General features: G+C 39.9%; 1 protein-coding gene across 4 annotated transcripts in view; it reads right to left on the reverse strand.

Moving 5' to 3' along the window:
* Positions 1-17,145, reverse strand: part of FAM91A1 (family with sequence similarity 91 member A1) — a 47,114-nt gene extending 29,969 nt beyond the window's left edge. For 2 of the 4 annotated variants that reach the window (XM_064587916.1, XM_045895931.3), the window contains exons 1-10: positions 16,830-17,145; positions 11,840-11,924; positions 10,674-10,825; positions 8,751-8,808; positions 7,987-8,054; positions 7,327-7,440; positions 5,694-5,784; positions 5,221-5,283; positions 748-854; positions 186-224 (exon numbers count right to left, since the gene is read on the reverse strand). In XM_064587916.1, coding sequence (XP_064443986.1) covers positions 186-224; positions 748-854; positions 5,221-5,283; positions 5,694-5,784; positions 7,327-7,440; positions 7,987-8,054; positions 8,751-8,808; positions 10,674-10,825; positions 11,840-11,924; positions 16,830-16,901 — 849 coding nt within the window. In that variant the 5' untranslated portion in view covers positions 16,902-17,145. The remainder of the gene's footprint in view (positions 1-185; positions 225-747; positions 855-5,220; positions 5,284-5,693; positions 5,785-7,326; positions 7,441-7,986; positions 8,055-8,750; positions 8,809-10,673; positions 10,826-11,839; positions 11,925-16,829) is intronic. The other 2 variants (XM_045895933.3, XM_064587915.1) reach the window with 2 other exon arrangements.
* Between the last annotated feature and the right edge of the window lie 2,264 nt (positions 17,146-19,409).

A 19,409-nucleotide genomic window follows, 5' to 3' on the forward strand; every position in this document is an offset into this window, starting at 1 on the left:
GTGGAACACTGCCTCAGGGCCTTTACCTTGCTCTCTTCTATCTCTACCCCCCCTTACTGTCCTCACTCCCCCGCACAGCCAATAAGAATCTCGCTGTCTCTCTTTCTCAGTAGTATGTCAAGACAAAAGTCTGTAATAAAAGCCATTCGGTATTTATAAATAAAAAGAGTATAAAAATCACATACCTTAACCAAGGATAAGTCTATTTCAAGGACATTTGCAAGCTAGAAAATAAAACAAAAAATTATTTACATTCCTAGAATTATTAATATTACACAGCTGTCATAAACAAGTGAACTATAATCAGCAAAATTTTATATTATGAATAATTCAAAGGCTGAATACATTTTGAAATCAGAACTTTCTTCTTTCCTTATGTCTAAGATGCTTACAGTAGTATGAATCCAAACAGCAACCACAACAATGGAAGATTCTTTACATTTTAATTTAGTCTCATTTAAAATAAGAAAATGCTCATATCAATCAATAGTCTACAATCCTTTTACCAAGAAACCATATAAAAACTTATTTACCAAATTATAAGTTATTTACTAAAAAAAAAGTTACTATCTGTATACAGAAAGTAACTTAAGAATTGTGACTTAAGTATATTAATGGTCTATGATCTACCCATGTATAGATTCTGAAAACATTTTAACTTTATTGTTAAATAACTTTATCTACTTTACACAAATTTATCTTATAATCTTGAGGTTAAGTTCATTCATAAGACATTGTCATACTTACCTCTGCCACGTTAGTATGCTCATCTATTGAAACAAATATCTTATAGAGTAGAGTTTCAAAATAATCACCTTGCACCCGATTCATTACAAAACCTTCAAGAGGAGGAACTAAAACAAAAATAGACTTTCATCAGTGATATGATTTTATAAAATAAAAAAGCATAATTCAAATACCTATTCCAAAAGAGAAACTTCTACTTTAGGGACTAAATTCAGCTTTTGATTTAGTTTATCCACTCCACAGCAAGTTTTCTAAAACCCGCACAGTTAAGGCCATATACAACCCCGTCTACACAGAGGACTCTGATAGTAGAGCACAAATCCTACAGAGGGTAATCCCAGGGAACTCTCAGCATTACTGAGGCAGAGGAAGTGCTGGAGGACATGAACGGGGTAGAAAGGCAAGGGGACTGGGGCTGCTTCCGAATGGGGAAGGCCACAATGGCTGTGTTTTAATGCCTCATAGACAGCAGGGGTGACTGGGCTAAAGCAGAAAAGCAAAGGACACAGAACTGCTGTGCTATATGCAAAGACCAGGTGCACAGAGAGTACTGACTGCCTTTGCCCCATCATCCCCACTCCATCCTGAGGAGAGAGGAAATTCATCTGCATGACTGCCACTTTTACCAGCAATCACTAGGATCATTTGTTCTTTGGGGCCTTCTAGTGTGTCCTCCTCAGTGGCCTTGGTGGGAAGACGGGCAAGACCTTCTTCAGCACAGGAGGCAGCCCAGCAGTGGATGTCCACCTGAACGGGTATTCATATTCATTTCTCTCCATCTCTTTGGTCCAGACACTCTAAACCAATTTACTAGAGCATTCTGCCCAGTTCATAATGAAGAGGCACTATGCCTTCTTTTACCATACTCCCTGTGCAGGTTTCCCTTGAAAATATCCTGGGAAGGCAGAGTGCCTCGGGCATCAAAAGATTTGAGTAAGTATCCCCATGTTCCCTGACCCTAATACCATCTAATTGTACCCAAAACCTAAGTTCTTCTTTACAAAGAGAAATCAGAGAAAACTGAAGTGTTCAAAATGAAGACACCATGAAAAATCACAATGTACATTTCAGGACAGAGTATTCACTTTCCAGATCTGGCTCATGTCACTTTCTAATTTAGTGTTACCTATAGTTCCAGTCATCCAAGGACTTTTAAAGATCATAGGTTTCTCTTTAGAAATATTTTAGAAACCCCATTATTTGCTATCATTAATTCTTTTCCTACACTATCAATTGTGTGAGTAACAGCAACCATTTACTGAGCACATACTAAGTGCCAGACTACTGCCAGGTACTTTACGTACACAATTTCGTCTAATCCTCTTAACCTCATGAGATGTTCTACACTATAACCCTGTATTTTAGAGAAGAAAAACCAAGACACTTAAGAGGTTACAAATACATAAAAAAAGTATGACCTAACTCTACATGAAGAGATACCGAATAGTCTCCAATACACATTAAGTTAAAAATACAAAGTACGAACTACAACACACCATCTGTGTAAAACTAAGACCACACATAAAAAGATATATACATACACATCTATGTGCTTAGCATACTTTTGGTAAGATAAACAAGAAACTTAACAGTGGCCCCTGAGAGAGAAACTGGGTGGCCAGACACAGGGGTCAGAGGCAGACGTTTTTATACTCTTCTATAAATTTAGAATTGTATATCCTAACTATTGCCTACTCAAAAAATATGGTTAAAAAAACAACAACAACAAAAAAACAAGCTCACATATACAGGGAGCGGACCGGTGGTTGCCAGAAATGCGAAATGGGTAAAAGGAGTAAAAAGGTATAAACTTCCAATTATAAAATAAGTAAGTCCTGGGGGGGGCGCCTGCATGGCTCAGTCAGTGAAGCGTCTGCCTTCGGCTCAGGTCATAATCCCGGGGTCCTGGGATGGAACCCCATGTCGGGATCCTGGCTCAGCGGGGAGCCTGCAGCTCCCTCTCCCTCCACCTGCTGCTCCCCCTGCTCGTGCTCTCTGTGTCTCAAATGAATAAATAAAATCTTAAAAAAATAAATAAATAAAATTAAATAAGTCCTGGGGGTGTAACTTACAGCATAGCAACTATAGTTAATAATGCTGCACTGCGTATCTGAAAGTGGCTAAAAGAGTAGATCTTAAAAGTTCTCATCACAAGAAAAAAATTTTCTGCTAACTCTGTGTGGTGATGGATGTTATTAACTAGACTTGTTGTGGTGCTCATTTCACAATACATAAAATTATCAACACTACAGTTTATACCTGAAACTAACACAGTAGATGTCAATTATAACTCTAAAAAATAACAAAATAAAAATTTTAAACATGTCAATAAAAATAAATAAGTATAAAGAAAAATACCTGGAAATAGCCAAGGAAGTTATTAAAAAAAAAAAAAAAAAAACTCACAAGGAAGTCCTGGCCATAACTAATATTAAAGGTTACTTTAAGTCACTGTAATGAAACAACACAGTATAAAAATAAAAATAAATCAGTGAAGAAAAAAGGATATCAGAATTAGATCCAATGCAGAGAGGAATTCAATGTTTGACAAAAGTTAACACTTCCATTCAGTGGTCATGAGTTACTGAAAAAACCGTCCTAGCATTTATCCAAAGGTTATTGGTTTTCCAAACAGAAGAAAACCAAGTTGGGCCCTTATTTCACCTCAAATACAAAAATAAGTTCCAGCTACAGGTTTGGACTTGTCTGACAGAAGCTAATTTTAAGACGTTTTAGCCTATTTTTATATATATCCTAAAAGTAATCTATTCAAGTGTAACAGAAATCTAGAAGCTATAAATGAAAGGGGAGACATAAACTGAGTAAGTATATGGTTTGATGCATGATGGGCTAAATATGTTTTAACAACAGACCCCTTCGTGACTATTCTCTTCAAAGTGCTCCTCTCCCCCACTCTGTTCCACCATCATAGTGCTTGTTTCTTTGAAACACAGCTGAAATGCTTTCTCTGAAATCAACTTCAGGTGTCTTCTGTGCCAAATTTGATGGCCTCCATGATGTCAAACTGCTTTCCTTTCACAGGTTATTCCAAACTGGGGAACATCCCATGTTCCATGGTGACGAGGATGGTATAGTCAGCACTTAAAAGAGCATGAGTCTGTCTGTACCACCAAAAATCACTAGACACTAAGAAAAGCCTGGCAGAACACATCTCTGTAATGGAGTAGCCATCCACTTGGCCCTTCTCTGATCACACCTTTCAGATGCACTTAGTGCTAATGTGAGGCAATGTTCAAACAGTCAACAGGGACTGAGAGGAACTAATCAAAAACCAATCTTTCTAGGTGATTCTCAAATGAGTCAACATCAGTTTATCGATGAGAGCAAAGACTAGAATAATGCATAATGCATTCCTATTTTCCCACAGTGACAGGGAACCACTACCAGCCCTGTCCTCCAGAAATCATTTCCTTGTCAAAACCTTTCCAACTGTAAAACTAGTATTTTATTTGTTATAGCAGCAATTAGACAAACCAGAATTAGTATTTCATTACTTTCTGACTGTCTTTCCAAACTTAAAATAGAATTCATGTATGCACACAGTTCAAAATCCATTATTAAAGAATCACAAATAAAGGTCAGGACACACTACAGCATGATAACCTGTCAGGATTCAACAATGAGATGAGGGACTATTTTTGTCATGAGCCCCTACCATCACTCAATAGTTAAGAGCAAAGTCATTCCCTGGAAATTTTTGACATTTTATATTTGATTACACAAATATTACATATCTTAGTATGATAAAAGATACCAATGAACAAGAACAATAGCTGAAAGATAAGCCAGAAAACATACTTGTAACACATAACCTAAATATAGTAAGTGCTACAAATTGGTAAGAAATCTAACCTAGAAGAGAAAAGCTCCACTGTGTTCAAGGAGGTTAACCACATCACTACTACAGCAAAAAAATGATAAGCAACCTAAATAACCAGCAACAGGGGAATGTTTTAATAAAACGGATACATCCACAAGGAAATACACAAGGGCTTTAATATCGGTTTAACTTGGGGAACGGGTGAAGGAGGAAGGGAGGAGTAGATAAAGACAAAAAAGACAACAGTGACACGAAAAAATAAGACAGGCACATGGGGTGAAAACATCAGAGATGACAGGACTGAACATCTGTAAAACCAGTTACGCACTGAACACAGACGAAAAGGGCACAAATCTATAAAATCACTGAGTTGATTCAGGACGTGAGAAATTTATTTCAGACTTCCATTATTTTAACGTCGCATGTACAACAACACGAAGATAAAAATAAGGAATTTAAGTAGAACACATTGCAACGTGTTACAACATAACAAAGGAGAAATGTCTTTCTTTGAAAAATTCTAGTATCATAGATCTTAGAATGATACGTGTCTAATTTATTAGGGTGATATATGCAATGCCCAGCACCCAGTAACCACTCAAAAACAGTGGAAAATATAAGCACATACTTACCTGCTATACAACTGTCATCAGATATTGGTACATCCAGATAAATAAATCCTTTGTTATATAAGCCTACAGAAGCAAAAGTACTTGTTTTAGATGGAATACTAAACAACAGTAAATATAAAACAAAACAAAACAGATTCCTGATTTTCTGTAAAGATTCTTACAACTGAATGCTAGGTGAAGGAGAAAAAAAAGTAAACAGAAGAGGAAAAGAATTAAAGGTTTCAAATCTGTTTTCTTCGTATGCTCAGAACTACAAAAATTTCCTTATGACTCATTTGTATAAATTTCTAGTGTATGTGAATAAGTGAGTAACAGCCACACTGGGAAACAATGGACTAAAGTCACAGTTCAAACAATAACATGCCTTAGGAAACAGTACTATGTGTATCTAACTGATAAAAATTGCTATTGATTGTTGATGGTTTAAAACAAGTTTTTATGTTGACAAAAGACCGTTTCTACTAACCACTTACTATGTACTACATTGTAATCTAGTGATCCAGAGAGCTGAGGGCCCGCATCGATGATCTTATCAATAGCGCATTTCTCAGGCAAAGTGCATATCTAAGAAAAGCAAAATATTTTCAATTAAGTTCGATCCAAATTAATTCATAAGTCTCCTGAAATCTTCATGTTTAAATCAATGATTATTATGAGTATATATTATTACATTTTATATTGTATGTTATACATGATTATGATTATTATGTGTCATTAGCTAATACCACATATTTTTTTCTTTTATCACTCTAGAATTCAAAGGAAAAAGCTATGTACATAACCGTCAATTAAGGTACCCTAATATGCTACCAACAGAATGGAGGACAAAGTAATTATAAGTACCAATATTGGCTGTTAATTATTAAGTGTTACCTAATAAATACTAATATTTCATCATCTTCTCTGAATGGGAATCAGATACATTTGCTGACTCTGAATCTCTCAGAGCAGAAGTTTATTCAGACCCCACACGGATACATCAGTGACAGGAAGTTCGCTATCTTATGACACAGTCTGACAGCCGTTAGGAAGTTCCTACACTGAAGCAAAATTCCGAAGCCTTCCGCTCACGAGATTTAATCTGTCTTCTGAAGTAAAATAAAATGCAAACTAAAAAAAAGTCCCCGTGCTCACTTTCATTCCTTCAGCCACACAGAGACATGAGCTGGTCTCTGGGCCGGCCGGTCACTGCTCCACCCCTTTTCCTCTAAATGGGCATTTCTTCCACCGCGCGTAGGCTTATCTCCAATGTGGTCTGGCCACCGGACTATCATTTCCCTTGATCGGGGCCCTCGGCCCCATCACAGCACCTCCCCCTTTGGTACAACACCTCAGCAGAGCGACCAGGAGCGGCACTCCCACAGCACACTGCCTGAGGTAAAGTCCTGGACCTTCACCCCCACTGTGACGCGAACCATTACTTCATTCCCCTGTGCCCACTTGCCTCATACGCGAAATGGAGTACAAGCAGGACCCACCCTGGGGGCTGTTATGAGAATCCAATGAGACAATATAAAAGGGGCGGGGAAGAGAGCCTGGTGCATCTGGGGCGCAGCAAGTGCTCAAGAAGTGCCGGCCAGTATCACGGCTGCTAGCTGCAGCAGGACGTCCCTTGAGATGAAACTTCTATCTAATCCAAGTCCCCAGATTACTGCACATGAGCCAAGTCAAGTCTGCCTCATTATTTTATTTTTAAAGATTGACTTACTTGAGAGAGAGAGAGAGAACGCACATGCATGCACACACAAGGGGGAGAGGGGCAAAGGAAGAGGGAGAGAGAATCTCAAGCAGACTCTCTGCTGAGTGTGAAGCCTGATGCGGGGCTCAATCTCACCACCCTGAGATCACGACCTGTGCGGAAATCATGAGTCGGATGCTTAACCGACTGAGCCACCCAGGGGCACCTCCCTCATTTTATTAAAGAGTATCTTCAAAACCCCCCAATATTCTAGCCTACTATGGTCATTTAAAATTTTGAACCTACGCTTAATTTTCTTCAGGAAAACCAAATAGTGTTACTTCTAGAAAAATTAGAGAATGATAATTAAAAATTATAAGATAATTTAAAAAATAAAAATCCTATGTTTCATTTCTGAAGGTATCCACCTTTATGTCATCTTCTGTGATATATCCAGCCTGCACCACCCACCACGCCTCTATGGCAATCTCCACCGGCTTCACTGGTAGAAGATCACGAGCTGTTTTCCTTCTGAAAAATTTCTGCAATGGTACAAACATCTGAGAATTTGCAATCAGCCTGAAATCACTACTTTTAATGATCATAGTATAAGACTGTTTCTCACAGGCTAAATAAATCTTTTTAAATTCTGCTTTTAAATCTGAAGAATTTTAGATACACTGAATAGAGAAAGTCATTCTTCAATTATTTCAAAGTAAATCACTTCAAAACACTAATCATCAAGTCTAGATCTAAATCCAGAAGCTCAAAGGAAATCTAAGAGGTAAAAATGAATTTGGAGACTGTGTCCTTATTTCACCCATCCGGTGAACACTGGGAGTGGAATGAGCAAGTAAAAAGATGAGCAAAGTTAATTTTTAAAAAGAAATGTTTTATTCCTTAAATATTTTAATTTGATAATCGCACAAGCATAACCTAGAGAATACGGAGGATTTGTTTTGGTATTATTTCTGTATGAAGCATATTTCTTGATCAAAGAAATTACAATTCATTATTTCTCCCACTTAAAACAATGAGAACGCGTGGTAGCAAGGAAGAAACGAGAAAGAGGGCAACAACTAACTTACTTTTGATGACCGACACTGATTCATCAGATCAATGTACTGGTTTCTTCCTATGCCAAGAAGCCTTAGACCTGAAAGAAGGAGCCTTTCTTTTAAAAACATTTAATGTATCTCAAATATCAGTACACCCAGATCTTTTAGGAAAAAACCCTTGGCTTCTGTTCATCTCTGATGACTGATTAACAATCAATATCAAATTAAAAGGAATTCTTCAAACAAATAATAAAAGAAAACCAAACTGGGAAAGATGAACTCAAGTTGACACCTCTGACAATGTCACATGGGAAAATCTTTAAAAAGCAGAAACCCTCCCAACACTGGGAAGTCAAAGTGTACTTCTCAGCAAAAGTTTCTCCTTACACAAGAGAACAGTGTCACATGTCAAATATGTATTTCCTTAAAATAAGCATAATAAAGCAAATTATATTAAGTAACAACTGTGTATCATGCTGCAAAACCACCATGTACAAATTTTCTTCCCTCGTTTGGTACACAACACAGCCCAAGTATAGAAAGAACTTCAGTTTCTAGAAATATATAGACTAGTCTCATTTTTCTCATTTTACCCCCAAAATATTCCTCCCTTAGACATTTAGACTAGACCTTAAACTTGACTTGCATCACCTGATAAAATTCCTACCAACAGTGCTGCTTGCTGTTCCCGGGCTTGAAGCGCTTTAGGTTAAAGACACATGACAATACAAACAACAGCATGCACGCACAAAGACAGACTCTAATCGTTACCTTCAGCATAATTAAATACTTACAGTCAGCAGCAGTAAAATTGGGCAATGAATCATAACTTTTCTCACTGTTCATAATGTCCTTTCAAAAAGAAAACAATTAAAAATTCTAAATGCAAAATGGTCCTTAGATAAAAACACGTGAATAAATATGTATTGCGATAGCCAAAGAGAATAACAACAATTATTGCCCGAAGCACTGAGATTAAAGTGTGTAACCTAATGCATGCATGCCACATTGTGGTACTTGCTACGTGGTCCCAACCTAGTAACTGATGATCAGACCTTCAGGTCAGGGTTTCTCCCAGCACTCTCTATGAATCCCAGACATCTGCCCTGTAACTTTCTGCCCTCTGGAAGCTAAGCAAGGAATACCTCTTTTAGAGCTCCAGGTTCCTGCCTCTCCATCCCTCATGCCTGATCCTAGATTCATGCCCTACAAGAGGGGCATGATGTATCACAGTTCCATCAACAGGAATCTGAGACACGCACTACCGACAAAGACTGTAACCACTTAGTCATCTTTGCTCCTACGAGACCCAACCACCGGCACGGTTAAACTCAGTATCCAGCTTCTTCCAATCCCATCTGTTTCTCCAATAATAAACCAACTGTTTACTGTGGGGATAGGGCCTATTTTCAACCCAGGAGCTACACCCAATGGTATAAGAACAGAAACCAGAGAGCAGCAAGCACATGGATATAACTGAAAGCTGGTATAAAGGGGGAAAAAACCTTGCCCTATTATCTCTCCTAAACCTTGTGGTCAATACCAGCAAAATAATCAAAGAGACAGCCACAATTATTCTACTTACTGATTAGCTGCCACGTTCATTCTGCTGCCCTGGTTCTAGGCAAAAGGGACTGACAGAAACCAGGGCTGTCGGGCCTTGAGCTTTACGCTAATCTTTCCACCCAAACAGGGACAGAGAGACGCGGGAGACACAGGACGGCCTAAGTGCTTGTGAAGAAGGGGCTCAGGGAGAAAAGCAAAGGGAGCTCCCGCAAAGGAAGCCACGTCGGAAGGAGATGCCACTGTTCCTGCACGCTCCCAGCTCCTTCAGCTCCAGGCCCCCTGCTCTGGAAGCGGCGAGTGGGCCCAAAACAGCAACGTTCGGATAAAGTTAAGTAGCAGCTGAGTACTAGAAAAACACTGCCAACCTTCACATACAGCTCACTTAAAAACAGTATACTTGGGGCGCCTGGGTGGCTCAGTTGGTTAAGCAGCTGCCTTCGGCTCAGGTCATGATCCCAGGGTCCTGGGATCGAGCCCCGCATCGGGCTCCCTGCTCAGCAGAGAGCCTGCTTCTCCCTTTCCCTCTGCCTGCCACTCTGCCTACGTGTGCTCTCTATCTGTCAAATAAATAAATAAAAAATATCTTTAAAAAAACAAAAGCAAAACAGTATACTTAAAGTTACTCGACACAGGCCTAAAAACCGCCTTTGGAAAAACGCTAACACCCAAAAGTTAATAAAAATGGCAAGAAATTAGCAGCCAGGACTACAGATCTATTTCTCTTTTTCTAACACACATGTATTGCATGTTGGGTTTATAATCATTTATTCTTTCTCTAGTCACAGAATAGTTAAACTTAAGCATTAAGTTTCTCTGAACGCAATGTTCAATTCTGTCACCCACATCTTCAACCTTATGCACATGTTAAAAGCAGTCAGTTTTATAGAGACTCTGCTAACATAAATGACTAATGCTACAAGAGCACAGAAGAAAAACAGGTACCTTTCGACTATGAAAGCCCAGACAACAACAACTCCCTGTACAGTGTGGATGACACAGTTAGCTTGTAACCAACACTCCTTTTTCCACTGTAAACTCAGAAACAATGCCCACTGGGGCTAAGACGGGCCCAGCCAGTCATTACTGGCTTCGGCATTGACGACATGTAGTCCTGTCCCATTCCTAATGGCCCATGTACACCGTAAACTCACCTCCATGATCCCGGTATAATACGAAAACGGTGTTATCCTCAGGCCCTTTACCATTATATCTGACAGATGGTAAGGGTACAGCATGAGATGATCACGACTGTACTTTAGTAATTCCTCATAGTATTTGCGTTCATCTTTCTTGACATGTTTAACTGGGGAAAGAGAAATTTTCCATTTTGAGGTGTCTTACAGTTACATATAATTATAAATGCAGTAAGAACTACTTTACAAACCAACATTAATTAAAAATAAAAGCACAGTAGTTGGAAGAGAACAAACAAAACGATCTAAGTTGGAACAAAGAAACAATTATGCCACAAAAAACAGACTTCAGAGTACACAAGCGGAATCTGTAACAGGACAGATAAGTAGAGAAAGAATTCTTACCAAATCAGAAAGCCAAGAAAGCAATCGTGGAATGTCCTCTCCAAAAGATGCAAAACGCAAGCTAGAATTCATCAAATCCCTTACTATATAACAAGAGAGTCAAACTGAATGGTAGTTTTCAACGAATCAAGTCTATTTCAAAAAATCATTTGATAGTTTGTTTTTTAAACGTAAAAAGGCCTCTGACTTCCATGAAATACATTTAAATAAAAAAACTATCTCTGAACTACTGTGCTTAAACTGAGAGTAACACACAGACAGGAAGACTAGCAGGGCAATAGAACAGACTAATCAGTCATCTGACAAGTAAAATGCAAACATTTAAGGAGAAAGCTAAAAAAAACCACAACCAACTATGCTTAAAACGTGTTCTAATTATTACAGAGTTTTCAAACTTATATTTGGAAAATTTATGGAAAAAAAATCCCACAAAATTCAAAATCAAAAACCACTAAGAACTAATGTACTTCTTCTCTTCTGGCTTATTTTCTCACCTAAAGTGAAAAAAGTACATCTGAATTGAGATTAATATTCTATAGGTAAAATGAAACTACAAATGATACTCTAAAAAAAAATAATTTGAATCAGATTTAGAAAGAAAAATCTACTTGCTAATACAAATTGTTGTTAGGTGGGATGGCTCAGTACAGAGCTTCTTAAATGTCCATATGGAATAATTTCAGTACTATGAAATATGCATTGAAAAGATAGGACAGATTAATGAAAACGGTAAATAGCAACAGGCGTTTCCACCTTGATGTAAAAATGTCTCTACTTACCTAAGTTGTTTCTATATCGTAATTGATTGCGGATACTATACAGGACAACCTGCTTTTCATATTCTCTCTGTGAATTTCCAAGACTCTAAAAAACAAAAGTACTTTTTCCTCATACAGTTTCAAAACCATGCCCCCTAATTTTATCCTAATACCTCTAATTTCCAGAACAAAGAATATTTTCTTAAATATTATTATACTAATTTTCATGCTATAATATTGAGCAAAAATTCAGTGCGTTTATTTTCAGTTTGCCTTTCTAAAAGGACTTACTGAAATTACCTAAAGTATTTAATATCAAATAAAAGAGCAATCTGAGAGCATAACTTCATTAAGTTAACAAAAAACTAAGTTCTACTTAAAAAATTTCTTTCTTGACTGTTCCTAATTTGTGTGTGTTGAATGAATGGATGGATGGATGGATGAATGGATGGTTTCTTGCACTTACATATTTTTTTAATTTCAGAGTGACAACTAAAGACAGATCCCTGTCTGCTAATTATTTACATCTGAGGGCTATGATTATTAAAAATTAACACTTCTGGAGAATGTACATTTCAAATGTACCTCTAAATGATGACTTTTTTTTTTAAGATTTATTTATTTATTTGAGAGAGAGTACACGCACGCATGCAAGCGTGGGGAGGAGCAGGTGAGGGAGAGCCCCAAAAAGATGACTTCTTAAAAACATCAGCTCCTGGGCGCCTGGGTGGCTCAGTTGGTTAAGCGACTGCCTTCGGCTCGGGTCATGATCCTGGAGTCCCGGGATCGAGTTCCGCATTGGGCTCCCTGCTCGGCAGGGAGTCTGCTTCTCCTTCTGACCCTCCCCCCTCTCATGCTCTCTCTCTATCTCATTCTCTCTCTCAAATAAATAAATAAAATCTTAAAAAAAAAATCAGCTCCTTATGGTTTTGTTAAAAAACATTTAGACAATTTAGAATTCTAAATCATTTTTTAATGAGCAAAAACCTTCCTAGCTGTGCTTTGGTGTTTTAAATTCAAAATTGGGCTCTCATAAAAGCAAAGAATAAGTATGTCTGATTATAGTCAACATCATATTCAATGTGCAACCATAAACTGATTTTAACATGACTGCTCTCCCCCCTCTAATTATTAGGCATGATCTTTCCAACACGCTGTAATATAAAATTAGACATCTTAGGAAACTAATGGCAGAAAGATCAGAGGATTCAGTTATTATATTTCCTACTCACAGGTCTGAAAAGCAAGGTAAATGTTCATACACCTACTTTCACCCAAGGCAATCTTCACAAGACAGGTAAGACTCACATTTGAATAAACTGGCACATAACCGGACCCACTGGTGGGATGTATTTTAACAAAAAAGTGATGATGTGAGAAAATGAAAATCTTTCTTCCTGCATCTAAATCAATTAGTCAGTCTGTTACAGGTTAAACTGTGACCCACACTACTGCCAGAATATATGTGCTTTTATTTTTTCCATCCATTTTAACATTTCCAGTGGTTAGGAGCAAAGTTCATCATAGAGAAACTACTCTACATCTTCTATGCAGCACCAACGCCCGGGTCAGTAGCCAAGATGTTGAGGGGACTTAATATACTGGGCTTGCTGTAAAACTTGTAAAGGGTTTTCTCTAGCTTTGCTGCCAGATAAGTCTCTTTCTCAAGGAACACAAAACACACACGCACACAGCACACGGTTTTGCTAGAACCTGAGCAACTTCCACACTTGAGGTTTTGCTCTTCTGTTTTAAAATAAATCTCTTAATTTATCCCAACTTACAACCATGTTCTCCCTTTCTAACCTCATGCCTGGGAACTCCAGAACAAAAGTATAATCAAGCCACTCATACAAAATATAAGAGCCTATTATTTGTAAGTCAGTTAGAGAATGCAACGTCTAAACATCTAAGCCTTTGTGCCAGGAATTAAGTAATGACTGATCCTGATCAATCAATACATATGTGTACCCACAAATATCTAAAAACTGTATTAGTTGATTTTGTTCTTCACTACCCATGTACATGAAATATAATTGCTTTTGTTCACAAAGATTCTTTGGCTTCTCTCTCACTCCTACCCCAAATTTCCCACCATTCACATTTTGAAACACTGTTACCACTACAGGAGGCAAACTAAAAGAAGGGTCATTTTACCCTGGGTCGTGCTGACCCTTCAGAAATACTGACCAGGTCTGACAAATGAAGCCGAGCTGCATATAAAAGGCACTGTAACAGATGCAGAGACACACAGGTGCTGGCTGTGAAACACCCATTGTGCATCAGATTATGCTAACAGCAGAACGAATGGTTTTCTAAAGACTTTGCTCCTACAAACCCCAATCACAGCCCCCCACAAAAAAGATACGCACAATTTTTTAATTGACCTTTCTTAGATGATACAGAACCTCATTGTTTTTGAATAATGAATACAAGATACAGATAAGCTACAGAAAAACCTTGAAATAATGGCCTTATCTACAACTTTTAATGTATTTTTTTTAAAGTCTTGCATAGCCCATATCGCATAAAAACATTTCATCTCATCCATATAAAAGCTACTGGTTTTATGTACATTTTGTAAAAATCTGAAATCCCCTTCCCGCTTTACACTTCTAAAAAAAAATCTGAATTCAACCTTCCCCCAGTTTTCAGAAGTGGCAAGTGAGTCATTTCCAAATTAAAGTCATCAAAGCTTACTGGAAACTCTATCAAAGTATTTAATATCTGTAATGGCAAAAAACAAATTCTTTCCGTACAAGAACTATTTCCCACTTTTAAAGTGACTGAGCTTTATTCCTGGAAAAATTCTCTGACTGATACCATCACTCATTCGCTCCAAAAATATTTACTAAAAGCCAACCATGCGATAGGTGCTCAGAATACAAAAGCAAAACAAGTAATGTAAGCAGCAAATGCAACACAGTGGGGTTAAGTGCTATGGATGAGAAACAGTGCTGTGGAGGGTCAACTTCTCCAGATGTAGAAGGTCAGGGAAACCTTCCTGGAGGAGTTCTGACATTCAAGAAGCTACAAGTAATCTATAGGAGACAGGCAGTACAGGATTGAATTGGCCTTTTAGAAATCTCACCCCAGTGTAGTGTGAGGAATGAACGTGAGGGAGTCCTACACTGAGGAAGAGAGACCAGATAGAAAGCTGATGTAGCAACTGAAGGTGGAGCTTGACCTGGGCAAACAGTAGTAAGGCTAGATAAAGTCCAAGGAAGTAACTTGTACAGATGGGTTTTCCAAAACCTTCTACAAGTGGAAGCTTATCCTAAGCTAAAACAGCTATTTTTTAAGTGATCTTACCAAAACAAATTTTAATTTAATGTCACATTTCTACCTAATTATAATACTGATCTGTGATTATTTTTAATAGTCTTGACTAAGTATTAGATATGCTTTTGCCAATACTGAGATCAATTATTCATGCTGAACATAACTGAATCATCCATCTTTCTTCCATTATGCTACATTTATTTTTGTGAAAGGAAAAGTAGAGAAAAGATGGAAACCAAGAAAAGGACTGTTGGGTCTTCCAGTTGTCTTTGGATACACCACAAAACCCTAAAGAACAGAAGTACCAAAGCCCTCATTCAAGCTTAACATGAGAAACTTACTCTTTCAAGTTTAGAGCTTTGTTCCTCCAAGTCAAGATAAATGTCACATGGGCAGCCACTGACAACCACAAATTCTTAGTTCCTTTATCTTTCTACTTTCTTGTTTGTTGGGTATCTTACAGTGAAAGCACTTTCCTTGCCACGTGATGTATCGCCAGAACCTTAAATTATTCATTTCCCAGTACTATGCCCCCATGCTGAGTGAGGAAGCAAACTAATAATCCTATACCATCACCACTACCATCCCAAATTTTCCAAATATAACTGCCCAGCACCAACGGAAAACAGAATTTCACTCTCAACCAAGTAGAAAGGGAGGAACTTGAAGATCAATCTATGGCCAGAGAAACAGTGCCTTATATGCGGCATGTATCACTATCTTCGTAAGATTCAACACCACCTGCCACATTCAGTGCTTGTTCATTTACTTGTTTACTGTCCTTCTTTACTAAAATGTAAGCTCCATGAAGGCAGGGTCTCTATCTTGTTGACTTGTGCAAACTACAAGCAGCTAGAACAAGGCATAGCATGCAGGTGTTCAATTAATATTTGCTGAGCAACTGAGTAAAAATGACACTCAAGCAGTTGAGAATTAACCCTCAAGAAAAAAACAAAAACAAAAACTCCCGTCACTCTCTTGTTGAAACATCTCTGGTAAACCTATCCTGCCTAGAGGATACAGTCCAACAATCAAAGTAGGAAAGCGCCTTCAAAATCTGGCCCTGCCTGCTTTTCCAGCCTTACCTGCTACCAACCAACCTCCACTCACTCACAAAATCCCACCTCCAAACACCAATATACCCACACCTCCACCTCCCGTGATACTAAGTTGCTAGCTCCTCTCAACACGCTCTTTCACTCGTTCAAGCCCTTAAAATAACTTTCCCTCTCCCCGGAAAATCTTACTCCCTCTTATCTCTCATTCGTCCTTTAAGGCCCAATTTCAATGCCTCCTCCACACGGGCTCCAGACACTCCCCGGACAATTTCCTACTCCTCTGTGTGCCCACATATACTACAATGCAAGTACGTGTGAGCGGCTATCATCCTGTAACGTATTCACTTGTTTCTCGTCTATTCCCCACCATCCTGAAGTTCTGGAGGTCAAGGGCCGTGTTAAAGAGGTTTCGCAAGCGCCTAATCCAGTATCTGGTTTTAAACGAGGCTACGGGCAAAGGTGCCAAGCGAGTCCATCCCATTTAGCAACGGCCCCATCCTGCCCCTGTGACCCCAGAGCCGTCCGCTTCGAACCCCTGACCTGCGGGACCATTTCCCAGAGACCGCGGCGGGGGAAGGGCGGGAGTCAGCCACGAGGGGCAGCCCCGGCCCCGCGGGCAAGGTGAGCAGGTGATGGCAGGGCGGAGCCCCGACCCCAGGTTCCAGCCGTACCTGCCTCACGTTGGCCGGCAACTTGCTCCAGGGGTAGTTGTGCCGAATGTGGAACTCCACGTCTATGTTCATGATGCCGGGAGCCCGGCCGCGGCCGTGACCGCAGCTGCAACGACGCCTCCCGCTTGCCCACCCTCGGCCTATCGGGGAGCCCGCGGGAGGCCCCGCGCCTCACACTGCGGAAGGCCGGGGCTGCCCCATCGCCAGGGCTCCCGACAGCTCGGCGCTGCCGGGCCACGGGGCACAGGAGCAGCGGAGATCCGGGGAAGGAGCGCCTCTGCAGCTCCAAGTTTCTTCCTAGTTTCGGCCCGCCGGAAATGGCTTTGGGCTTGCGTCACTTCCGCCCGCTGGCGCGAGGCTGAAGGGCCGGGACACCGACTGGCCTCCTGCCCCGCCCCCAGAGTGTAGGGGGCGGGGCAAGAAGGTGGTGAGGCGAAGCGCCGGGTAACCGCCCCCTGCCCACGCGTTTGGCTCCTCCTGTCAGTCTCTAAAATTCTTGGGTCTGCATTGCCATTGCTGGATGTCCCAGTTTTCTCCAGTTTCAGGCACTGGAGTAAGTTGTCTAAGAATGATGGGCTTGGGGAGGAAGTCATAGCTGCCTTCAAATAGTGGAAGAGCAATGAGCCCTCCTCCCAAAGCCAACCCTGAAGAATCTCTCCAGTCAGTGGGGTTGGAGAAACTGGACATCTACAAGCAAAAGAATGAAACTGGACCACTATCTTACATCGTACACAAAAATAAATTCAAAATTGATTAAAGAGGGGCGCCTGGGTGGCTCAGTTGGTTGAGCGACTGCCTTCGGCTCAGGTCATGATCCTGGAGTCCCGGGATCGAGTCCCGCATCGGGCTCCCTGCTCGGCGGGGAGCCTGCTTCTCCCTCTGACCCTCCCCCCTCTCATGTGCTCTCTCTCATTCTCGCTCTCTCAAATAAATAAATCTTTAAAAAAAAAAATTGATTAAAGACTGTAACACCTGAAACCAAAAATGCCTAGGAGAAAATATAGGCAGTAAGGTCTTTGACATCAGTCTTAGCAGAATTTTTTGGACCAGTCTCTTCAGGCAAGGGCAACAAAAGCTAAAATAAGCAAATGGGATTACATCAAACTAAAAGCTTCTGCACAGCAAAGGAAACCATCAACAAAATGAAAAGGCAGCCTACTGAATGGGAAAAGACATTTGCAGATCACACATCCAATAAAGGGTTAATATCCAAACTATAGAAAGAACTTCTATAACTTTGTATTAAAAAAAAAAAAAAAAAACCTGCAAGAGGGCAGGCGCCTCCAGGAAGGCCTTCTGGCTTTGAACAGGGTACCAGCATGTCTGTGCTTTGCTACCTCAGAACCCTGTCACCGCTGACAGGATTTTTACCAAATGTAAATTGTTGTCTCACCGGCCATTGGAATTCAGAGCCTTCTTAGCTTATTACAATGCCATCTGCAACAAGGAAACAGGCCAGCTCAGCCAAGCTGACAAGGAACTCGTCATCGTAGTGACCAGCCTGGCCAACAAGTGTCCATACAGTGGGGTTGTCTGCAGTGCCGGGTACAAGGTCTACTGGAAGAACCCAGTGCTCCCTGACCAGGTCTGTGTGAACTGGAGAAAGTCTGACCTCCCTGCTGGAGTTTGCACTTGCTCTTTCCCGAGCTGATGACATAACAGATGACCATTTCAAAAAGCTCTCGAGGTGCAGGGCTTCAGTCGAGAAGATGCCTGGGATATCGCTGCTATTTCAGCTTTTTTTCCCCATGTCCAACCGCCTGGCTCATTTTGTCAGTCTTCTTCCCAACAAAGAATTCTATTTGATGGGCAGAACCAATGATGTCAAAGACATCATAAGGGAACCTGCTGCTCCCAAAGTATAAAAGCTTAAACAGAAAGACCAGAGTTAACGTTTCAGGCACATTGCATTATAAGGCATCAGTTAGGAAGTAATTTTTTAAACACATCTAGTCAGTGGATTCGGGGAGAAAGTAAATGAATTTGCTCCCTGCCTGCTAGATCAGATAGATCCTAAGTGTTGGGGAGATCCAGGGACATGTGATACCAGGGTGTAGGGGAAATGTTTGCTCACTTCAGGGAACCTTTACCAATGGTTTCCCTGTGTTGTGATCTAAAAGGAAGATCAGGGCAAAGAAGTTCAAAGGATGCTTTAGACATTTCTGATGAACTGATATCTGTGAAGTTGAGCAGTTGAAGTTGAAAATTTTTTAGCACTCCAAAATAGTGTTACATAGGAATTGGTCTATATAGATTGTGATTTGCAGTCAGTTCCTTGTTAACATGACATGGTTGTATTTAAAGGCTCTCAAAGGTAATGGGTAAAGAGGAGCAGTCACAGTTAAAGTTAATCTATCTTAGTGCCTGAGTCTCAATGAACTTCCAGTAATTTTTTTTTTTTTTTTTACTGATGGGTTTTAAAATCATGGCCATCTCAATAGAATTTTAGTCCAAATGTAATTTATCCTTATTTTAGGTTTTAGTAAAAATTATTTGGAATAAGTGAGGACTCACATTTTAAGTAGAAGCATAAGAAAGAAAGAAAGAACCATAAAACCCTGGCATTACTGAATGGTTCTG

The sequence above is a fragment of the Mirounga angustirostris genome, unplaced genomic scaffold (assembly GCF_029215605.1).
Source record: "Mirounga angustirostris isolate CCGP_5_RB_7025 unplaced genomic scaffold, mMirAng1.0.hap1 SCAF_4, whole genome shotgun sequence".
In the NCBI taxonomy this organism is placed as follows: domain Eukaryota; kingdom Metazoa; phylum Chordata; class Mammalia; order Carnivora; family Phocidae; genus Mirounga; species Mirounga angustirostris.